The sequence below is a fragment of the Propithecus coquereli genome, unplaced genomic scaffold (genome assembly GCF_000956105.1).
Source record: "Propithecus coquereli isolate 6110/MARCELLA unplaced genomic scaffold, Pcoq_1.0 Scaffold22, whole genome shotgun sequence".
Taxonomy (NCBI): Eukaryota; Metazoa; Chordata; class Mammalia; order Primates; family Indriidae; genus Propithecus; species Propithecus coquereli.
This window is the reverse complement of record NW_012147189.1, coordinates 9,132,845-9,153,735: the sequence shown is the minus strand read 5'-3', so window position 1 is coordinate 9,153,735 and position 20,891 is coordinate 9,132,845. Positions and strand designations below refer to the sequence as shown.

Genomic DNA, 20,891 nt, shown 5'->3' with positions numbered 1-20,891 from the left:
ATTATAGTAGTACATACATAGAAAAGAAGACATGATAAATACATAAATATGCATATCATATTGCATTCATCCTAAGACATAATTTTTTTCACACTTCAGTTCTGAAATTGGGATGGCTCTTACAATATATTATTAATACATAAATATAGCTTAGAAGTCAATGTATTTAAACAAAGACAGAAAAATGAGTGTGTGGCGGTCTTAAAAGATCCTTCCCTGGTGTGTTGTTAACATCATCATAGATTCAGAGCCCTTGTGACTAGTAGAATGGATTTATTAATTTGTCATCAGCCTAAAGGTTCTGATTGGAATTTGCCTTAAGCTTTAATGAAGTAGTTAGGGATTTGAGTACCTGGAGTCCTCAGAGTTTATAAAATATCAATAGAGTGCAGGTGTGAAGGAGAAAATTGGTAATCTTTACCTAATATCTACTTACATTGTCAAATATTTGCTCAGTATCTGTGGTTAAACCCTCTTTAGGATAGAATATAAGATATAATCTTTTAAGTCAAATACCTGACAGAACAGGGAGTATGATTCACAAACTCATAAAGAATAATAAGACATTTAAAATAATTTAAGAGCACAAAGAGTAGGGGTCCACAAGGGAATTTCTTAATTTTCTTTATCTATATTTTAAGTCTCACCTAAGCATATTTATTTGAATAAAAAGAAAACATTTATCAAGGAACTATTTTCTACCAGGTACTGAACTAGGTACCTTCACATTTATTATCTCATTTAATACAAGAGTCTTATGAGATTATTCAAATATGTGTTGGACCCAATTTTTACAAACTTATAAAGACTGCTCTAATTAATTTTTAAATTTGATTCTTACATTGTCATGAATATCAAAAGAATCACTAGATTAGACACATATTTTCCAAGAGCTGTGTAGTTTTTTGGAGCAGAGTGACTTCTTTAAATGTTACATATATCTTGGAAAAATTTTTACATTGTTTGTTATTATTTTTGTTCAGTAAAAACAATAAATGTTTTACTCAAAGTTGTCTTCTGCCTTCTCACTCAGTTTCAATGTTCAAATTTAATTATATATATAGTGGATTAAAACATTGGCTTTATGGAATACTAAAGGAACTAAGAGATTTTTTTCCCATGCCTTTGAGCTTTTAGTCTAGCTGTAAAGACAACTCCTAAAGATATAGATAACATAATACAAATGATAATAGGTGATACTACAAAAGATGACACAAAATTGCCCATTGTGGACCTAACTACCAAAACGGTCATATAGATAATACATTCAAATAAATTCATAAGAGGGAAGAGGACTTTGAACTCAGAGTTGAAGAATATGCCTTAACCATGACAAGAAGGGGCATTCCATTGAGAGTAATGAGATATTCGGAAGCCTAAAAGCAAAGAGGATAAAGCATGTCGAAGGTCTTAAACAAAAGTTTCATAGAAATAGGCTGATGCTGGACTGTGGAGTGTTTTGCTAGCAAGGCTCGGGAGACTGATCTCGTAACAGTGGAAACTAGCTAAAACAATTGTAGCAGAGAAATTGGATAATAAAATTCATATCAATTTGGTTGTACGGTATAGGGAAGGGGCTAGACATAGCCTGGAGCAGGGAGATGAGTTAGGGGAATACTTGGATAGTCCAGGTACCACTTGTGAGGAAGAGCTTGAACTAGGACAGTAACCTAGGCTGGTCCCAGCAAAGAGAAACTGTATGTCAGAGATGCAGGGGTAGGAAAATTTATCAATGCTGATCACTGGGTGGGTATGAAGGATCAATAGGAACATTTAAAAGAAAGGGAGGAAGAAAAAAAGAAAGGGAGAGAGGGAGACAGGAAGGAAGAAGAGCCAAGCCATTTTGGAAGACAGTGAATTTGGTTTTAGTTATATTGAGTTAATGGTGACAAGGACAGAGAAGTGGAATGCCCAGCAGGGAGCTGGAGTTGTAGGATTTCAACCAAGACTTAGGATTCTTGAACCACTTGAGTGGTTCTCAACCAGAGATAATTTTGCTCCCAGGGACATTTGGCAATGCCTGACATTTTTAGTTGTTACAACTGAGGGGGATGCTATTGGCATCGAGTGAGTGGAGGCCAGAGATGCTGCTTAATATCCTACAGTGCACAGGACAGCTCCTCACAACAAAGAATTTTCAAGCCCAAATGGCAATAGTGCTGAAGTTGAGAAACCGTGATGTAGAGAAGGAGAATCAATACATTTTCCATAGAAATGGCACCAAGGGAGAACATGTAGAACGATCAGCCAAGGGGCAAGGACTTCTTAGCAAATACCCACATTTAAAAGGTGTTAGTAGAAAGTGGTACTAGCATGGGACACAAAGGAGCAAAGGGTAGTAATAGAGGTAAACATGGAACAATTTATTGACTCATTTACTCAACAAGTATTGAACTCTTACATATGAGGTACTGAGAGCGGGGGATACAGAAATGCCATCATGGAGCTTATATTCTAGGGGAGGGTGACAGACAATGAACAGATAAAGGAGATAATCAGTAGGTGATGGGAAGTGCTATAACAAAGTCAACAAAATCGGGATCCCCGACAGAGAGGGATGGGAAGGGCGTGAAGGGACTGCTGTAGATGGGATGGTGAGGAAAGGCTCTCTGAGGAAGTGGCCGTTAGGCTAAGAACTAGAGGAAAAGTAACCAGTCCTAGGAACAGCTGGGATGATTCTATCATGAATTCCAAGGCAGGAGGAGAAAGGCTTAAGGGGGAATCAGGAGGATCAAAGGCTACTAAGAGGCCCTGCAGGGGTGCCTGTGCATGCGTAAATTAGGAGGACATCTGGATCCTTCAGAGCTGCCATCTTAAAAGATAAAAACATAAATTATAATTCTGAATTTTCTAATCTTCATTTATGGGAGGAAAAAACCCCAGATTTGTGATTTGGGGAATTTTAGAATAGTGCTGCAGGAGACCCCGGCAGAGTTCTGTTGGAATATGTCAAGCACTTACTCTTCACAACAATTTTCTCCACAAAAATTAGACAACCCCACACAACACAAAACCACGCAGTGATGGAACGCAAATGCTAATATTAATCATACTTTTAGAATAGTGCTGCAGGAGACCCCGGCAGAGTTCTGTTGGAATATGTCAAGCACTTACTCTTCACAACAATTTTCTCCACAAAAATTAGACATCCCCACACAACACAAAACCACGCAGTGATGGAACGCAAATGCTAATATTAATCATACTTTTTCTTTCTTTTCTTCCCCAGGCTTCACCAGGCTTGCCGCTCAGGCATTATCTATTGTAATCAGCAAGTTACCTACGGTGATTGCATGTTTGCCTCCCCCAATTAAATACTTCTTTTTTCTGTCTGAGAGAAAAATGTCAAAAAACTTTGTTGAATTGAAGAAAGCTGGCCTGCTTGTCTGGAACTTGATTGTAATTATATGTCGGATATTTGAGGATGGAAACACTGTGGAACTTTTAACAGGTGCCTCCCTTGACAGATGGAGTAAAGAAAAACTCGGTTTAATGTGTGTGTGTTTGGAAAGCATCATGGGAGACCAGGCGAGTAGCCCTAATCAAGTGATCCAAAAGGTCATGCAGAGCATCGAGCAGCAAAAGCCCAAGTGGATTGAAGGCCAATTGTTGAAAGCAAGGAAATTGAGTACTGAATGGTAAAGCAATGTTTTACTTTCACTGCACTTCATCAAATACTTTCACAATAACAAAATCACCAATAAACAACAACAAAATATTGTCAGATGGGCAGCAGTAGTATTTTGCTAAATTTGTGGGAACTTTGATGAATATAGAAAAAGATAAGTATCCCATTAAAAATTGGATTGTTAGGCATTCCTTGTCTTAAAATTTGAACCCCATTGATACACTGGAACATTATACTGTACTTGTTTAGTCACCGTCTTAAGGTTTCTGGTTGAGAGGGTGGTAGTTAAACCCAGAAGAATTTAGTTTCACTCCTTTTCAGTGTGCAAACAGGTATCTAGTGGATAGCCTGGAGCGTTTTGTAAATGGATTGGGCATGGAGATTAAATTAAGAAGGAATTAATGGATATAAAAGGCTTTTTATTGCTTTCTGTGTACCTGATTGTCAAAAAGGTACACATTTTTCATCTGGTAATGTAAGAATCCCAGAGGGCAACAGGGGCATATCACACTTCAGCTATAAACACACCCAGCTGTTTCTGTACGAAAATGTCAGCCTTCTCATAGGTTTGTCACCAAGAGCTAAGTGATTTGTGGTACCGCAAAGATTTTTAAGGGTCCCTGATGAATTTAAATATGTACATAGAGTCCTCCTGTCTTAAAATTAGTCTTCAGGTATAGAATTGCATGATATTGATAAAGGAATTCTGGCTCAGATGGTCTATAGATCACGAAGTCAGCCTTTTTTTAAAACACCCACGCACACTGTTCCCCGTTCTTTTAACATATATGAATGCTGCTAGCAGATACTATTATAGAATAACTTTCTGCCTAAAACCACTAAAAGTCTCTTGAAACATGGTAACTCTTACTAGTACATGGAAGTGATAAAGAGGTCAGGCTTTGGAATCAGACAGACAAGTACAAATCCCTTGCAATTGGGTCATTTTGTGAAAATTATTGAATCTTTCAAAGCCTCAGTTTCAGTGGTGATATGAAGCTGATAGAATTATTTTGAAAAATTAAATATTAATAACATTTATAAAGTTCTTAGTATCCAGCTTGGAACTATTAATAGTAAGCATTTGTTATTTATAAACTCTATTTACTGGTTAGTATTATAGTAACTAAGAGTCTTTACTTGTCTATGTTAATCTATAAGATTATGTATCTATAAGATTTTATATTAATCCAAATTTGGAAAAGTAAGTAATCATAATTTTCCCCCTCTTGTCATACTGACTTCTAAAAATTTACTTCTGTAATATCCCATGGGTAAGAATAATAATAACAGTCAGGCAAATGCTTACTAACATTGACAGTAACCTTCTTCATATTTGCGTTCAATGCCAATTTACAGGCTTTAATCCAATGACTAAAAAGATTAAGGCCGGATGCCGTTATCCATGGCAGTGATTATAAAGGGAAGAGAAAAAAATAGGAGTTAAAATAAGAGATCTGATTATAGTAACAAAGTCAAATTTATGATACTGTTGATTTAGGAGTCCCTCTATCAAATAAGATCCATTTAAAGTAATGGGTACTGTACCTAGGGCTGCATACAGGGATCCATAAGTTAAGTTTTTTCCTTAAAAGCTGATTTTAATTTAAGTTTCATAAACAGCACCAATGCATTTGGTATCTCCCATAGTGGGAGTTATCCAGCTATTTGGCTGATTACCAGTGAGCCAAAAGATTACCTATTTCTTACAACATGCATCAAAAATGAAGAGTTGCTTCATTTTAAAAATGTGTTATAGCCCTTGAAGATTCTGAATAATTATGTAATTAGCACAATGCTATGCCTTTCTCAATTTGCTCAAATGGTATCCACATACAGAAAATGCAAATTTAAAGTTATTTATTGCATTTATTTGAAAAAGGTAAATTTGACTTAACTCACTTTACGTAACAATCTCTTGCAGAGTTTGGGTGCCATAGGAATGTTTCTTTTAGACTTTGATTTCAAATTGATTATCTGATATAGAAGTGAACTTCCCTCTAAGTATTTCTCACAAATCAATGATCATTTAGCTCATAGATCTACACTATGAGGAAAAATGTGTTTCAAACCATGATGTCTATATTAGGTAGAGGGTTACCTTGGCTCTACCATATTTAAAAAAAAGTGTGTGTGTATATATATATATAGTTATTTAAGCATTTAAACTAAAATATTAATAGTTCTTCTGTTAACATAAATTAAATCTTAATTCCTCATAAAGATTATCTGGGAACTACCTGATGTCATTTAGCTAGATTTCTTCCACTTGTATCAGATTTAACTTTGATTTTACGGAAATGGTGAAAATAACTGCAGTGGAAATGGTGGCAGCTGTAAGTGCTGCCTGTCTTGCATACTGCCTGAAAGCATTACTGTTCATTAAAATAACCTTCACTTTGTAGTAACACTCAAGCTGTAAACAGTCAACTTAGATTCTGGAGAACACACAGCCCAAAAAGTAAAGAAATGTCTGTCTTTGCAAAGTAATTTGTCGAGTTGAAGATTATTGTTTTTCATCATGGTGACCCTGACTTGGCTGGCTGGGTGCATATACAGATTAAGATTAATGCAGTTATTCCTTGGCTAAGGTCTGCCTCTTTCAGGGCACATTCTCCCTAATGACATGATTGATAGGCAGTCCCAAATCCGGAGAGGAACTCATTAATCATAGCATTGACTGAATCCAATCATTTGCTTCACCTGCAAAGTGATGGACAGGAAAGGATACAATTCAGGGGCTGACAGTGAGATACTCCTTTGTCAGAGGGTCTCAACTTTTTCAATGTCAGCCTCTACAAAACCTGACAAGAAATTTTGCTTGCAACCTGTATGCAGCTTCGAAAGATATTTGCAAACATATTTTATTGTAACAAGGTCTTAAAAAATACCACTGTCTAGCTAATGAATATCTCTATATTCAGAGAGAATTTTTCAGAGTAGGATTTGCTTTATTTTTTAGCAAAGCTTGTATGATTTTAAAGTTCCTTTTTTTTTTTTGAGATGGATGTTTTGAAGCTACATGTGGAAGCAATAGTACAGTTAATGTCCAGCAGCTGGGGATCATTTGGTTCAGTCTTCAGGTCAGCGGCACCGACTCTTAGCAGAACTAATTTTATAATCATGGCAAAATCTCAGTAATGAACTGTAGTATACAGCTGATTACACCACAGTAAATTGCATTTAGTCTGAGAAACAGTGGAAAACCGTGAGTTTTCTTAAGAATGCTTACGTTGCAAAGCCTAACATGATCCTAATAGCAATTGTAAGAAGAAAATTAGTGTGGAGCATATATGATGTAAGTTAAATATCATAATTATTTTTTGCATTGGTATAGTTTGAGATGTTTAAAATGGTTTTTATGTCATAAAGTATTGCCATGTAAATAATGTTCAAAATTAACAAGTATGTGGATTCTTCTAAAAGAAGTGTTTCAGAACTGCATCTTGCATATTCCTGGTGTGGTGATAGTAGACCCTTTTTCTTGAAGAATAATCAGAGTAGTGACTTTTTTTGCTAAGTATGATATCTTTTACAGAAAGAAAGAGGAGTAGGGGGTATATATTTTTAAAACCCAACAAGTGTCAAAAGCCAATTTAAAATACCCAGTGGTAAGCACACCTGCCATGAAGCTCTCAGCTTATATTTAGCATAATAGACTCCCCCTTTTGACACTTCAATTAGTCTTTAATGTGTTCTACGACAGGTGTAAAGAGGAATCTACAAAAGACAAAATACCAAAGCTATTTCTGGCTTCAAAGATACTTTTTTATCCTGAAAGAGAAAATACAAATTATTTCTTACATGTTCTTAAAAAGAAATGTTTTGTTTTCATCCCAAGATTATAGCAATTTCAACAATTGCAGTAATGGGAAAATGTTTTATAGAGAGGAGTATAAAGGCAATAAAGAAATGTTTTAAAAGAAATGATTCAATTTTTAAAAATACTTTCAGGTGCTTAATTCTAAGGTGCTGTGTGTCTGATCAGCAGCAGTTTGGGGAGGCTTACTACCTATGTGAGTGAAATCTCTACAGGTGCTTTGAATATGGGATTTACATCGGCTGTTCACTCTCAATCTCGGTGATTATTTTCCGTCTTTACAATCCTTTATCACTGATATGTATATGCTTTCTTTGTATTTAGTGCATTTATGACAATAAAGGAAAGCACAGCCTTAGAAGAAGGAGATATTGCTCTTGAACTGACTGAGCAGAAAATAAACACGATGGTCCTGGATCTCTGCCACAAACCAGGTGGCAGCGAGTACCTGAGGCAAATTTATCACATCATGCGGCTCAATGAGGTAGGGAAACAGCCTTTTTACCGAGCAATTAGGTGTGTACTGGCCTGAGGCAGCGTCTGCTGGCAGCTAAGGGTTAGTCAAGGAGGTGATAATACTTCTTAAAGTCAATACCAAACTCAATATCGCGTTATTAATAGAATCTATTGAGCCCCGGCTGTTCTGCGTTTGTACAGAAAAAGCTTCATCGAAACAATGTAGATTTTATTTATATGGTTTAAACGATAACATGGCTCATAAACTCAGTTCAGTTCTGAATTGTAGAGAATAGAGGAGTAGTTTGGGAATTGTGAGTTTGTGACTGTTAAGCTGATGTTAAAAATCTGGTATTTGTAAAATGAAGAATTTTCCAAAGAAAAACGTAGTAGCTCTTTTCCTGAAAACATCATACTTGTGTTGGGGAAGTTGGGTATTTCTTACATAATGAAAAAAATTTCTGAAGAATGTTGAACTATATTGGGGAGCAACCAGATTAACCCAAGAAAATTCATTAATGCATGGACACTGTTTAGAACCAATGTTATGCTCATCGATCTCTTTGCTCAGTTAAGCCTCTGACCTTGCACGTTTTTTGGCTGTTTTAGCGAAAATGTAAATAGCAGGTTATCTCAGCCATTAATATTTACTTGAAACAACACACATTTTCTGACTTAATCAGGTTTTTAATTTGAACATCTGTATCTGAATTAGAGTGTGGCATATGTAATTATGTTTATATTTGCAAACATACGAATGTATTCTTTGGAATAGTAAAAATTGTATAATTTGAATAATGTGAATATGTAGTTTTATGTCAATAATATAGTTCTTAAAAACCACACATTTCCAAGAAGTGAATTAAATTCTACGACAGCATTTTACATCTCAGTTGTATAAGTGTTCTGGCCACTATTATCTACCTAAAAGTTACTTCAAGTTAATCTTATTTCTTGGGTTTCATACCGCTAATCAACCAGTCAATAAACTGGTGACATAACATTGTATTCAATGATAATCTGAGAGGGATGTGAGAAATTTGTAGCTATGAGAAATGACCTTGTCCTTAAGGCATCTGAGCTCAGTATGTAATTGTTACAAAGTGACACAACATATTCACCCTTGTTAATGATCCCTATAGCTTGCTTAGGGTTTCTATTTGGGGAACTCTGGAACCCCTCGCCTTGGCTAACTGAAAGACCTCTATTGCAAAGTCATGTTACTCATTGGTATGTTCACCTGGCCACCCACATTGGCCCAAGTAATTGTAGTGACCCCTCAGGAAGAGAGATTGCAGTATGGTCACCCTCATATCCTTAGTAAAGTGGTGTTACAATAGCTCCGAGGATGGTAATGGCTAGTATAGATTACCAAACTGATAGAATAGTCCTATTTTTAAAAGACCCACCACAATACTAAAAAAAAGTCAATAATTCCCAGTAAGCAAAACCATCAAAAGTTAAGTTGGATAATTATGGGCCATTAGTCATTTCATATATTCCGGAAAGCCAAAGGCTGTTCTTCCCTTGTAGAAATCATATAACTCTGAGGCAGGGGTTCTGAGCAGGTGTGCTATGAGATCTTCACTGGGCTGTCACCACATTTTGATACCCCAACTCAAAGTTCTGATTTTTCTCTTGTTACAACTGACTATATTTACTATTATGCCAACGTGTACCAGGTGGGATGCAGAGCTAAGTATCTGGCAGTTTGCTATGCCGAATGAGCCAAGAGGCTGCTTCAAGGCAAGAGGCATAATGTTAGGTGAGGCTAGAGACAGAGGAAATAAGAGACATTTGCCTTGTGACTAATAAAAAAACAGGCAATAAGCCCAAACAACACAAGGGAGACTAAGTGACTAATATAGTACTTACGACTGCGTTTATCAGTGAGGTATTGCTATGCAGTAGGTGAAATTGCAATGTGACGTTTGCTTGCTTGATGAGTAGTGCTATGAGACTTTAGCACCTTCAGATGTGCTGCTAAATATTACTCAAAAATGTAGTATAAATACTGAAGCATTTATGGGTACAGGCCTAGGTGAGGGGAAGAATGGGTGTGCCATTGATAAAAAAAGAAGTTATGAGGGAAAATGGGTTTAAAGACGCTTTGTCTTTGAGATAAAGGTAAGATGTCCAAGCAAAAAAGTCCGGTTGTAGTTAAGGTCCTGGCCGTGAGCACAAGTGAGACAGGCCGTGCCGTGGATTTGGTGGTCTTCAGTGGGTGTGGGAGTTGAGGTCTTCAGACCGGCAGAGCTCTTCAATGAAGAGAAGCAGAGAAATGATGGCTAGAGAAATAAGCTTTGATGTAACTGCACAGGGAAGATGTTCAAGAGAGAACGGAAATCTTCTAAAGAAATATCCTGATTAGTGGTAAACCTGATAAAAGCAATGTCACAGTAAAAGAATCTAAGGTTTTTAAGAAGGGGTAGTGACAAATGTCAATATAGCAGAGATTAACAAGAGAGAAAACGCCATTTTGTTCACAATTCGCAACAGCGCACTTTCTCTTTTTTGAATAGTGGAAACAAAAAAAGTCAAAATATAGTTATGTAGGGGAAATCTGTTCAGAAAGATTGTTATTAGCCAAAATAAAGCATTTTTTCCAATAGAGTATTCCTTTTTAAAATTGTACTCACATAAATCATGATGGAGAAAAATTTTGTTTCTATTCAATGATCTAAATCTAGGCGTAAAATTCTTTTCTGATGGCTTTATCATTATTTAATAATATTTAGTAAGAGTCCGTGTGTGAGGCCGGGTGCGGTGGCTCACGCCTGTAATCCTAGGTCTCTGGGAGGCCGAGGCGGGTGGATTGTTTGAGCTCAGGAGTTTGAGACCAGCCTGAGCAAGAGCGAGACCCCGTCTCTACTAAAAATAGAAAGAAATTAATCGGACAACTAAAAATATATAGAAAAAAAATTAGCCGGGCATGGTGGCACATGCCTGTAGTCCCAGCTACTCGGGAGGCTGAGGCAGGAGGATCCCTTGAGCCCAGGAGTTTGAGGTTGCTGTGAGCTAGGATAACGCCACGGCATTCACTCTAGCCAGGACAACAGAGTGAGACTCTGTCTCAAAAAAAAAAAAAAAAAAAGGAGTCCGTGTGTGTCACTTTCAGACTCTAAAGAATTAGTCTTTCTAAAGAGGTATGCTCTACAACAAGCAAGTCTAAGAAATGACTATTATTGTTAAGTGTTGTTTCCTTAGATTTTTAGGTTTTTAGGACCTAAAATTTGCCTTCCACAATCACAGTGGGCATTCATAAAGTTACAGTGGCAAAAGAAAACTCACAGTGAACTGAGACCAGATATGTGGCTTCTTGCCCCAACTCTACCACTCACCCCTGTATGACCTCAGGTTGTCCCCTGACCTTTCAGAGCCAACCATTGAGGGTGGTGTTGGGCTAGAGTTCACAAACTTTCACATGCCCCCATTTTCCTGGGAGTTCTGGTTAACAGGTAGACTCTGATTCTGAGAGGCTTGAGAATCTGTTTTCTAACAAGCTGTCAGGTGAGCCTAATTCTGCAGATCTGCTCAGCCGACTTCGAGTAGCACAGGTTTTCTAGATGACCTCTGAATTCCTTTTCAGCTCTAACATTCTGAACTTCGTCCTAACCCTAACCTCAAAGAAAAACATATTGTAACACACTGAAAATCAAGAAAACATTTATATTTTACTTATTAAATGACTTATTTATTAATTGTAAGCATTTGTTAGTTGATGGGAGACTTTTAGTCATTTTAATTTGTTGTCTTCCAGAAAAAGTCTCATAGAATACTTTAGGATTGTTCACCTTATTTATTTATGGGTGGAAAATAAAGTAAATAGATTGACAAATATAGATATAAAGCACTAGATTGACTTTTTTGTGCAGGCCTGCACTGGTAGTTGGGGGATTAGAATGACAAATTTTGAGCTTCTATTGAATCTTGACATTATTCAGTTCATAGGATGAAAATAGAATTTAGGAGCTTGCATTATAATTAATTCTGCATAGAATGAGACTGCTTGTAGTAAAATATCAGAGTGCTCAGCACTCTGCTGAGCCCAGAGTAGGTAGCAACTACACTTAATAAATGAGCAATTTGTACTGTTGCATAATCATGCATCAGAGTTAAGTTTTGGTAACCAGAATGTTAATACATGAACCAATGACTAGACAATGCTTGTTAAAAAGATCCTGATATATCAATCATACATTCATTATATGAGAGTTTGTTAAATGGTTTTCTAATCTCTACTGTATAGTAGGTAAACCTGTTTTTTGATGGGTTTATTGCATTGCTGACTGGTACTCTGCTATGTATCCTCTGAAAATGTATTCTTCCTAAGGCAAGTAATAAACTGTAATCTAGCAAATGTGCTGAAAGGGTAAATTTGGATATTGATCGGTTTATTTTTAAAGAGAATGTATGCTTCTTACCATCATGACTTGTAATTTTCTTTCCTTGAAGGAATATTTAAAAGAACAGCTGCTTTGTATGAATGGTTCAGAGGAAAAGCCATTACCCACCCGACCTTTAAAGACGACCTTGAGAAGTGTGGAAGATCAGCCTTCTGCCTTTAACCCTTTCCATGTCTATAAGGTGTTTAGTGAAAACATGCTAGATCAGGTATGTGGAAATTAAATGGTAAATTTAATTTCAATGTGTCATTTCTTTACACAAGTGAGAGAAAATGCTTTGTGTTTGAATATTTACTCAAAAGCTTTTTTTGCTAGGAAGCAAAAGGCCTTGTTCTTATTTACATGGTCTGTACAAATTGACTTTTAAAAGTTATTTTGTCTTCTCTCTATTTGTCAAACTGATTCATATGTTTGGTCTGTAAAACTTAACTTGACCAGGTCAGTTTACCACGGGCAGAGGGAACATCTATTAGGCTGTGTCTACAGAAGGAGGAAGAACCAGGCATTTTGTAACATTTTTCCCCTCCCTTGCCACCCTCTCTCCCCGACACACACACTCAGAAAACTCCTTGCAGTCTATACAAATGTATCAGGAAAATTGGAAAATAGTTTGAAATTAATTATAAATGGAGCATTGAGCTCCTATTTTAAGTGGCATGAGGTAAATTTGCTTTTTATAACCCTAGACACATTCCCAAATTTAAAATGAATTTGTTAATGATCTAAAAGCCAGGCTATTTGGAATAAAGTCAATGCGATAAACACCACATATTTTTTAATGTCAGATTGTGCCATTGCTTAAGCTGCATTTTCAGTAGTTACATTAAAAAGATCATCTTTCTGCCAAAGTATTTGAAATCTCAAATTGCTTTTGCTTTGTTCATTCTTCTGGTGTCTTTTCCCAGAAACCTCTTGACAGACGATTTGAACTAACAGGGCAGAAGAGAAGGATTGCTTGACCTAGAGCTCTGATGAAAATAAGAATTAAAACAATGGCCTAATTCAGCATGCAGATAATATTTTTACCATGCCTGTTACAGCCCTAGTCTACATTCATCAATACTGTAGTAGAGTAAGACCTTCAAATGCTGACAACCCGGGACAGAATTCTCCTGCTCTACGACAGGATAGTAGTGCTCAATTAATCAGCAGGTGACAGGGGGATAGCTCTCCTTAGACTTTAAACATCAACTTGGACTCTTATTACCAAAACTATTTTGTTTTAAGGAACATAAGCATCTATAATACTTTAAAACCAAATATATTGTATAAGTTCAAGTTTATTGGCTGCTTTCCTGTGTTGTACATTAGATTGCTCCAAATCATAAATAATTATAGTGGCTGTTAGATTTTCCTTACTTCATTTAAATAAAATGGCATGTTTTATTGAGTTTCTGAGTTATGAGATTCTTTTTCGCAGTAATTTTTCTCCTTACTCTGTTGCGAAATTATCTATTAATGGGGAAAAAAAAGAATCATTTATATTATTTACACTTACAGGTCCTTATAATCTTCCCTTTAAAGCATTTTCTTAACCAAAAGACTAACATTAATAACACACTATAAATAAGCTGTGTCTTATAATTTGAGTCTAAGTTTGTTTTTTTTTTAATTAAACTTTTGGGTGCTAAAAAACTCCAAGTATAAATTGATATATGAAAAAGTTGCCAATTATTTTGCTTTGCTTTTCAAAGTCGGCCTCTCAGAGAAACTTGTTGGGCAAATGCCATTAACACTTGGAAGAATAACGACTCAAGAAATTGATTTATATTTTTATAAATAATGACTACATCCCCAAATGGATCTATAAATTAATTGCTGTCTTACTGGAATAAAAACCTTCTTCTGTGGACGTGATTGATGTTATCTGTCTAAGTCCTTGTTCTGGACCCCCCTCCTTCTTGGTTAGTCTATCACAGCTGGAGCTTTAATTTACTGATCATATTAACTCTGATTAATAACTAACAATAGTGTCTTCTCATTTATCAACAGTCAGCCATCACAAAATGGAACTGGAATTGGGCAAATTTGCTGCCAAATTATCTGGGACTAGATAAGATGACCTTCAGTGTACTTCTCCAAAACAGGTAATAAAATTGGGGATCTGGTTGGGGAAAAAGTTGTGGGGAATGTGGGTTGGAGGGGTGTACACACACACACACACACACACACACAAACACATTTTACCAGTGTACTTTTGGGAAAAGTAAAACATTTCATCAGCAAGGGAATCTTTTATTTATTTCCTCTTCAGTCTTTCATCTTTAAAAAAATATGGCTAAAATTATATGAGTACACTTTCTAAAGGCTGCTTTCTATTGTGAACATTTGCAAAAGGCAGTCAAATTTGTTTCTGAGATGAAATTAGTTGATTTTAATCTGAATTTTAAATATTTTTGATTTTAAGTATTTAATAATTCACTATTGTAAACACCACAAGTTATTGACTTGAATGTCATTATAATACTATACCTTTGTTTACAACAATTTAATGAATGCATATAAAATGCCAAGGCAAATCAACTAGTCTAATCAGGGAAACATATAAATAAAACTGGCATGATTAAATTTTTCACTGTTTGGCCAGTTATTTTGGCAATGTCTTTCTGCAGTCTTGGTTGCATATCATTTTACACACACACCAGTACAACTCAATAATGTGATTTCAGCCCAGGGATCTACACATGTCATTTATTTTACACAAAAGTATAAACATTGTCTTTCTATTTAGGATTAATTAACATTTTTTATACCTCTAAAGTTTCAGTGAGCACTGTAAGGTGTAACCTTTAAAATTAGATTTTTCTATTAAATACCACATTTTCAAATAAGATATATTTGTATGAGACTCCTTTTACTGTTTAAGTGTCATCTGTGTGCTAATAGCTAAGTATGAGAATGATTTTATACATGGTCTTTGTGATATAGAATGTATTTCCCTATCTTTATGCAAAAATATTATGTATCATTTTTCCTGAAAGAAAATAATGACATTGACATAGTAGAATTGTCAAATAATTCTTGAGAAATCTGGGTGCATATAAGAAAATATCTTAAGAGAGAGATTGCAGTATTTCCCAGAAGAAGTTTTTTTTTAAAAAAGGCAGCTTTACTGTGAATAAAAGCTATAGCTCAGATATGTGGTCACAATGGTATTTCTACTATTTCACCCTTGAATTAAGCTCACCCACCCATCAAAGTTGAACAACCCAGAAGCTTTTCAATCAAGGACAAAACCTTCTCCCAGCAAGCTTACTACCTGCAGGCAGCAGTCCAAAATGCACCCTATTCGTGCACAAGCCCCAAAGGTGCTCCTGTACTGTCCCGAAGGTGTTTGGAAGGGTGACAGGTGGGGTCGGTGGAGAAGAGGCCAGGTCCTCTGTTGAACCTTCAATTATATTATGTTTACACAATATTAAATGTCTGTCTGGAAACAAACTAGGAAAGGTAAGTAATGTTTTTTCTTATTTTGAAAGTTTTGAGTTTATATAGATTAACTGTATTATATTTTGCTAATTTTTTTCAACTATGAATTGCTGCTTCCAATCTACTAAATAGGTACTCTAGGGACATCACATCCTTCAAAACTTACTGTATTTGCTTTGTATAATATTCACTTCTAGGTGAATTTGTGTTTTAACCAGAATTGCATATTGTATTTTTGTTTAACAACTTTAGATGTACTCAATTAGGTCACTGTCTATTTAAGTGCATTTTTCTGAGATATGTGCAAGAGTCAGTGGGAGAAAATAATCCCCACAAATTTAGCCAAAAATAACAGGTCAAGCAGTTCCCTTGGAAAAAGGGTCATGAATGTTTAAAAGAAACAGCTAGAGTCTCATCTTAATAAGAACCTTAAGTTTTTAAAGAATGGTATGAAAAGCATTCTACTGCAAACTACCACACACCACAAGCTACAATGACCCTAATTGATCTACTTTAGAAGGATAAAAGACACCTGAGAGTTTTTAATCTCTTCTATCACTTTCCCATTTATTTGAAGAATGTTATTTATGAGTTTTGATTAATATTGAACCAATAAGAAAATTGTTTCTGTTATTAATATTTTCTCTAAGACACTCTCTTGATTGGACTTATCTGAAGATGCTAATTTTTAAAAAAATAGTGCATTGAATTTTTGACAACATTGGTTATCTGAAAGGTACACATTTGAAAATGAGAACACAGAACATTGAGCTTTTAGAATAAGAGTTATATATGCCACCCAACATCTAAAAATTATGGTATTTGGGGTTAGGTAAAGCCAAAGGAAAGACTTCAGAGCAGCTCAGTTTTTTCTCCCAAATTCACCAATCAGATAAGTCACTTGTTCTCTTTTTGCTCCCTTTATTGGTAATACATTTGTACTAGTCTATCTCTACACTGTGATCTAGTGTATCTGTGAGGCTGCAAAAGTTGTTTGAGGACATAATGTTATAAAGTGAACCAAAATACACAAATATGAACAAATTCAAGAGAAAGGAAGGGAATCCTTTCTATCTACCTCTTAAATTCCTTTGTGCCTCATCTTTACCTTCAATATAATCAGCAGACCATCTGTGGACTTACTCTTCCAAGATGCCTAGAGTGCACCAAATCTCTCTCACCCCCAAACAAGATGGAGATGGGGAAGCAGGATTCCTGGGTTCTCAGGAGCTTTTCTTTGACTTTAGATTTCCTTTAAAATGGAATAATGAAAATTATATAGCTACTTCATGGAGATTGTTCACACAATCAAGAGTCCTAAAGTATATGGAAGTGTTTTTGAAAGTTGAACGTACAATACAGTCATACCTTGGTATTCGTGGGGGTTCCAGGACCCCCACAGATGCTAACATCTGTGCATCCTTAATTCTCTTCATATAAAATAGTATAATATTTGCATATAACCTATGCATATCCTCCTGTATACTTTAATTCCTCTCTAGATTACTTGTAATACCTAATACAATTCCCACACATCACTTCATTTGCATGGATTCAGCATAGTAGTTGGTGCATGGCAATTCAAGTTGTGCTTTTTTGGACCTTTGTGGAATTATTTTTTTCTGAATATTTTCTATCCATGATTGGTTGAATCCACTGATGTGATACAGAGGGCCACCTGTTACATATTCAGTAGTAGTAACATAGCAGCAGTATTGGTGTCTGGTCAGGTAAGGAAATAGTAAAATTCATTAAAGATTAGTAGGGAGTTGGTGATTTGAGATTAAGCATTCAGACCACCAGGGTTATATAGACTCCAGTCCTAAACCAATAGTGAAGGCCAGAACAAATACCAGGTCAGAGACCAGGCAGCCGGCTATAGATCTGGAAGACAAACAGTGAGAAAATAAGCCAGGAGGAGGGTCAAAAGGTTAAATGAACCACTCAGGAGATAAAGTCTCAAGAGATGTAGGCTTGAGGGACAGTTCAGCCACATGAAAGAGGAAATCTGTGGTGCCAAGGATATCTGTATCTGAGGCAATACTGGCCTTCGTTTCACAAACTGGTTCTGTGTTCTGAAACTCCAAAGGCAGAACAAATCTTGAAGTAGTTACCAGAGTCCTTGGCAGAGATGTGCCCTCTGCTCACTACATGGCCTCATCTCAGAGCACCTCCATACAATTCAAGGTGCTCCGAGTAGATTGTCTTCTTCATATTCTTTGGATTCTCTAACGTCTTTTCCACTTTAGGATCTTAGTACTTACAGTTCCCTCAAGCTGGTGCCATCTTGTCCATATGGGGCAAATGTTAGCTGCCGAGAGAAGTCTTTCCTTATCACCCATCTAACGTAGTCCTCCAGGACACTACAGCATTCTACTCTACTGTGTTTTCGTAATGGAGTTACCACTATCTAAAATCTTACTTTCTGCTTATTGTCTATTAATCTTACCCTCTACAGTAGAGTGTAAACCCCATGAGAATAGCACTTTATTTGCCTATTCCAGCTGTGCTTTCAGTATCTAGAGCAGATCTTGGGCACATAGTAAGTTGTAAGTAATATTTGTTGAATTACTTAACAAGCAAATGAGGAATAAGAATGCAGAGAAAAAGTCAACTCCTGACAGATAAGCATAGAGTAGGTATTCTCTAAATGTGATGTTTGATTAATAGTCATGTAGGTACAAGAAGTATACTCTGGAAAATCTCAAATAAAAAATTATCTACCTGCATATTGATTCTCTTCATTTTCCAAATTTGGATGAAAATCAGTTTATTTAAGCTCTACATGTTTAAAATATCTGCTGTTATTATTATTGTTATGTGAAATTTGGCTAAGATTAAAAAAACAGAAAACTGGTCTTTATTTTTAATTAACTGATCCAATTCAAGTCATAACCTCTTCTGCAACAAAGTCTGTTCTTTATTCCGTGACTCATAAATCTTTTGACATTTGGGTGATACGGTTTACATTTGTTAAATGACACTAAAAATGCAAGATGAAAACTTTAAGGTGGAGTTAGCTGACAAAAATATCCAAGCAAGCCTTTGTAAATTAATTGTGAGTGATTTTTGAGGCATTTGAAGAAATATATAGTAGCTGACACATCAGAAAAGAGACCCTGAACATATATTAATGTTATATGTGTTTTGACTTAGAAAGTTTGCCATTGTGGAAAATAAAGACTCTCTAGCGGTTCAGAAAATCAACATATATATCAGTTCTACACCTTTACCTTTAATGCTATATAAGAATAAGTACAGTGATTTTACATTGATCTTTTGAAATAATAAGGGTACTTTTCACAGTTTCTTACTATTAGTTTCTTGCTTTTGTTCTCAGCCACTTTAAAATAAATCCAGACTAGCGAATGAGACGGTGATTGCATTTGCAGGAGAGTGCACCAAAAGGAACACTCCATTCCTTCATTCATGGCGAATCTCCAGATTGCCATTTTGATATTGTTTTCTTTGTCACTGGCACAAATTTATGTTGCTTCTTTTCTCTTTACCTTATTTATTCCAAACTAATTCCCAAGAATTGTGGGGTTGAAAATAATCTGTGAATACAGTTGAGTGCTATGCTGTTTTAACCATCTAAATATACTGCATATGAGTTTGGCTTCGAGTTGAGCAAACACAATTAAATATGATGGCAGGAACAGCAGAAGGGGTGGTGGTGGCAGATTTCTGGCTGTCACGTTGGGGCCTTTCCAGGCGGACAATAACCATACATCTGAGAGGAAACAGAGATTAGAAAACATGTTTTAAAAGAGCCATTGATCTGTGGAGTTGATTGTTTGCTTTTAATAATAATAATTATTAAAGTACCTTTACCCTATATCAGATTACAGTGTGTGCCCTGTGGTGTGTAGTGAGTAAAAAATATTGTCTCTGGCCTCAAACTGCATACACTGCACTCTCCAATGACCGTTCTTAGGCCGTGCTACCATTAGCACAATGTTTATAGTTGCTCACAGCAGTAAATTCCTGGTGCAGCAGCAGGCTGCCTGGTTATGGAGAGGTGGGTTTAACAAAAAGGAGATGCTGATTTTATGAGTGTACACCTCTCAGCCGTTATATACATTTAAATTTGGGATTTTCTTCATGCTCCAGCTTCCTAGAAAACACTTTTCTTCTCTCCTCCACCCAAAGGCCTCCACCTAGTGACTCTCTACCCATCATCACCATATCTTCCCAAACAAGAGAAGGCTTTTCTCCTATCCTAAAATCTTACAGCAACATGGTTTTTGCACAGAGATCATCTAATATGTATTTAGGATGTATAAATTTAACACTCTGGTCCTCAGAATGTCTAGGCTAAAGGGTTTGGTACATGAACCAAATAAATGCATAAATGTGTGTTATTTCCTGATGGGCAGCTTGTATTATGTCTTTCGTCCTTTCTGGTGTATAAGGCACCTTCACATAAATCTCCTATGAACCTACTGCAACCATGTTAACAAGAGACAGGTACTAGCGAAGTTACAAAACATTAAATAATAGGCCCAAGGTCACAGATATTCCAAGGCAGCTAAAAGAAAATAAAAAATAAAAGCCTCAAAATGAAGACGACTGATTTTGTATGTGGTGCTTTATCTACTACGCCATACTTCTGGCCAATTTTTCTGTATTAGCTGTATATTCACTACAATAATACTGGTGATAATGAAGATAGCAAACAGAGCACTTGCCACATGGCAGGCATCATTTAAGTGATTTACATATACACATATTTAACTATAAATTCATACAGTAACTTCATAACATGGGTCCCATATTATCACCATTTTCCTGGTAAAGTGACTAAGGCACAGAGGTACAGAGCTCTAAGTGACAGTGCTGAGATTTTGCCTTAAGTCCTCATCCTTAACCACTTCTGTCTAGTAATTCTGTAGAGTTTCTATAGAGCTTTGCTTACTTTACTCATTCAACAAACATTTTTGAGCATCTGCTATGTGAAAGGCATTTATTGAGAATATAGTAACAGTTTACTAGTGAATGTTAGATCCTTCAAAGGGCCCTTTATGCTACTTTGCAAAATTCTTAATCCACTTTGAATTTTCCCTTTGGTTATGCCCCTCTTCAAATTCCTATATCCCTCTCAGCAACTGACTTGCCACCACCTATCTTACCAGGAAGATGAAAACCATCTAAT

The 20,891-nt window shown here is 36.1% G+C and overlaps 1 protein-coding gene across 1 annotated transcript in view; it reads left to right on the top strand.

Annotated features, from left to right (window-relative positions):
- KIAA0825 (KIAA0825 ortholog) overlaps window positions 1–20,891 on the top strand; it is a 355,397-nt gene that overhangs the window by 143,288 nt on the left and 191,218 nt on the right. Inside the window, exons 14-17 of the mRNA XM_012644751.1 lie at window positions 3,230–3,638; window positions 7,773–7,932; window positions 12,360–12,522; window positions 14,307–14,397. Coding sequence (XP_012500205.1) covers window positions 3,230–3,638; window positions 7,773–7,932; window positions 12,360–12,522; window positions 14,307–14,397 — 823 coding nt within the window. The remainder of the gene's footprint in view (window positions 1–3,229; window positions 3,639–7,772; window positions 7,933–12,359; window positions 12,523–14,306; window positions 14,398–20,891) is intronic.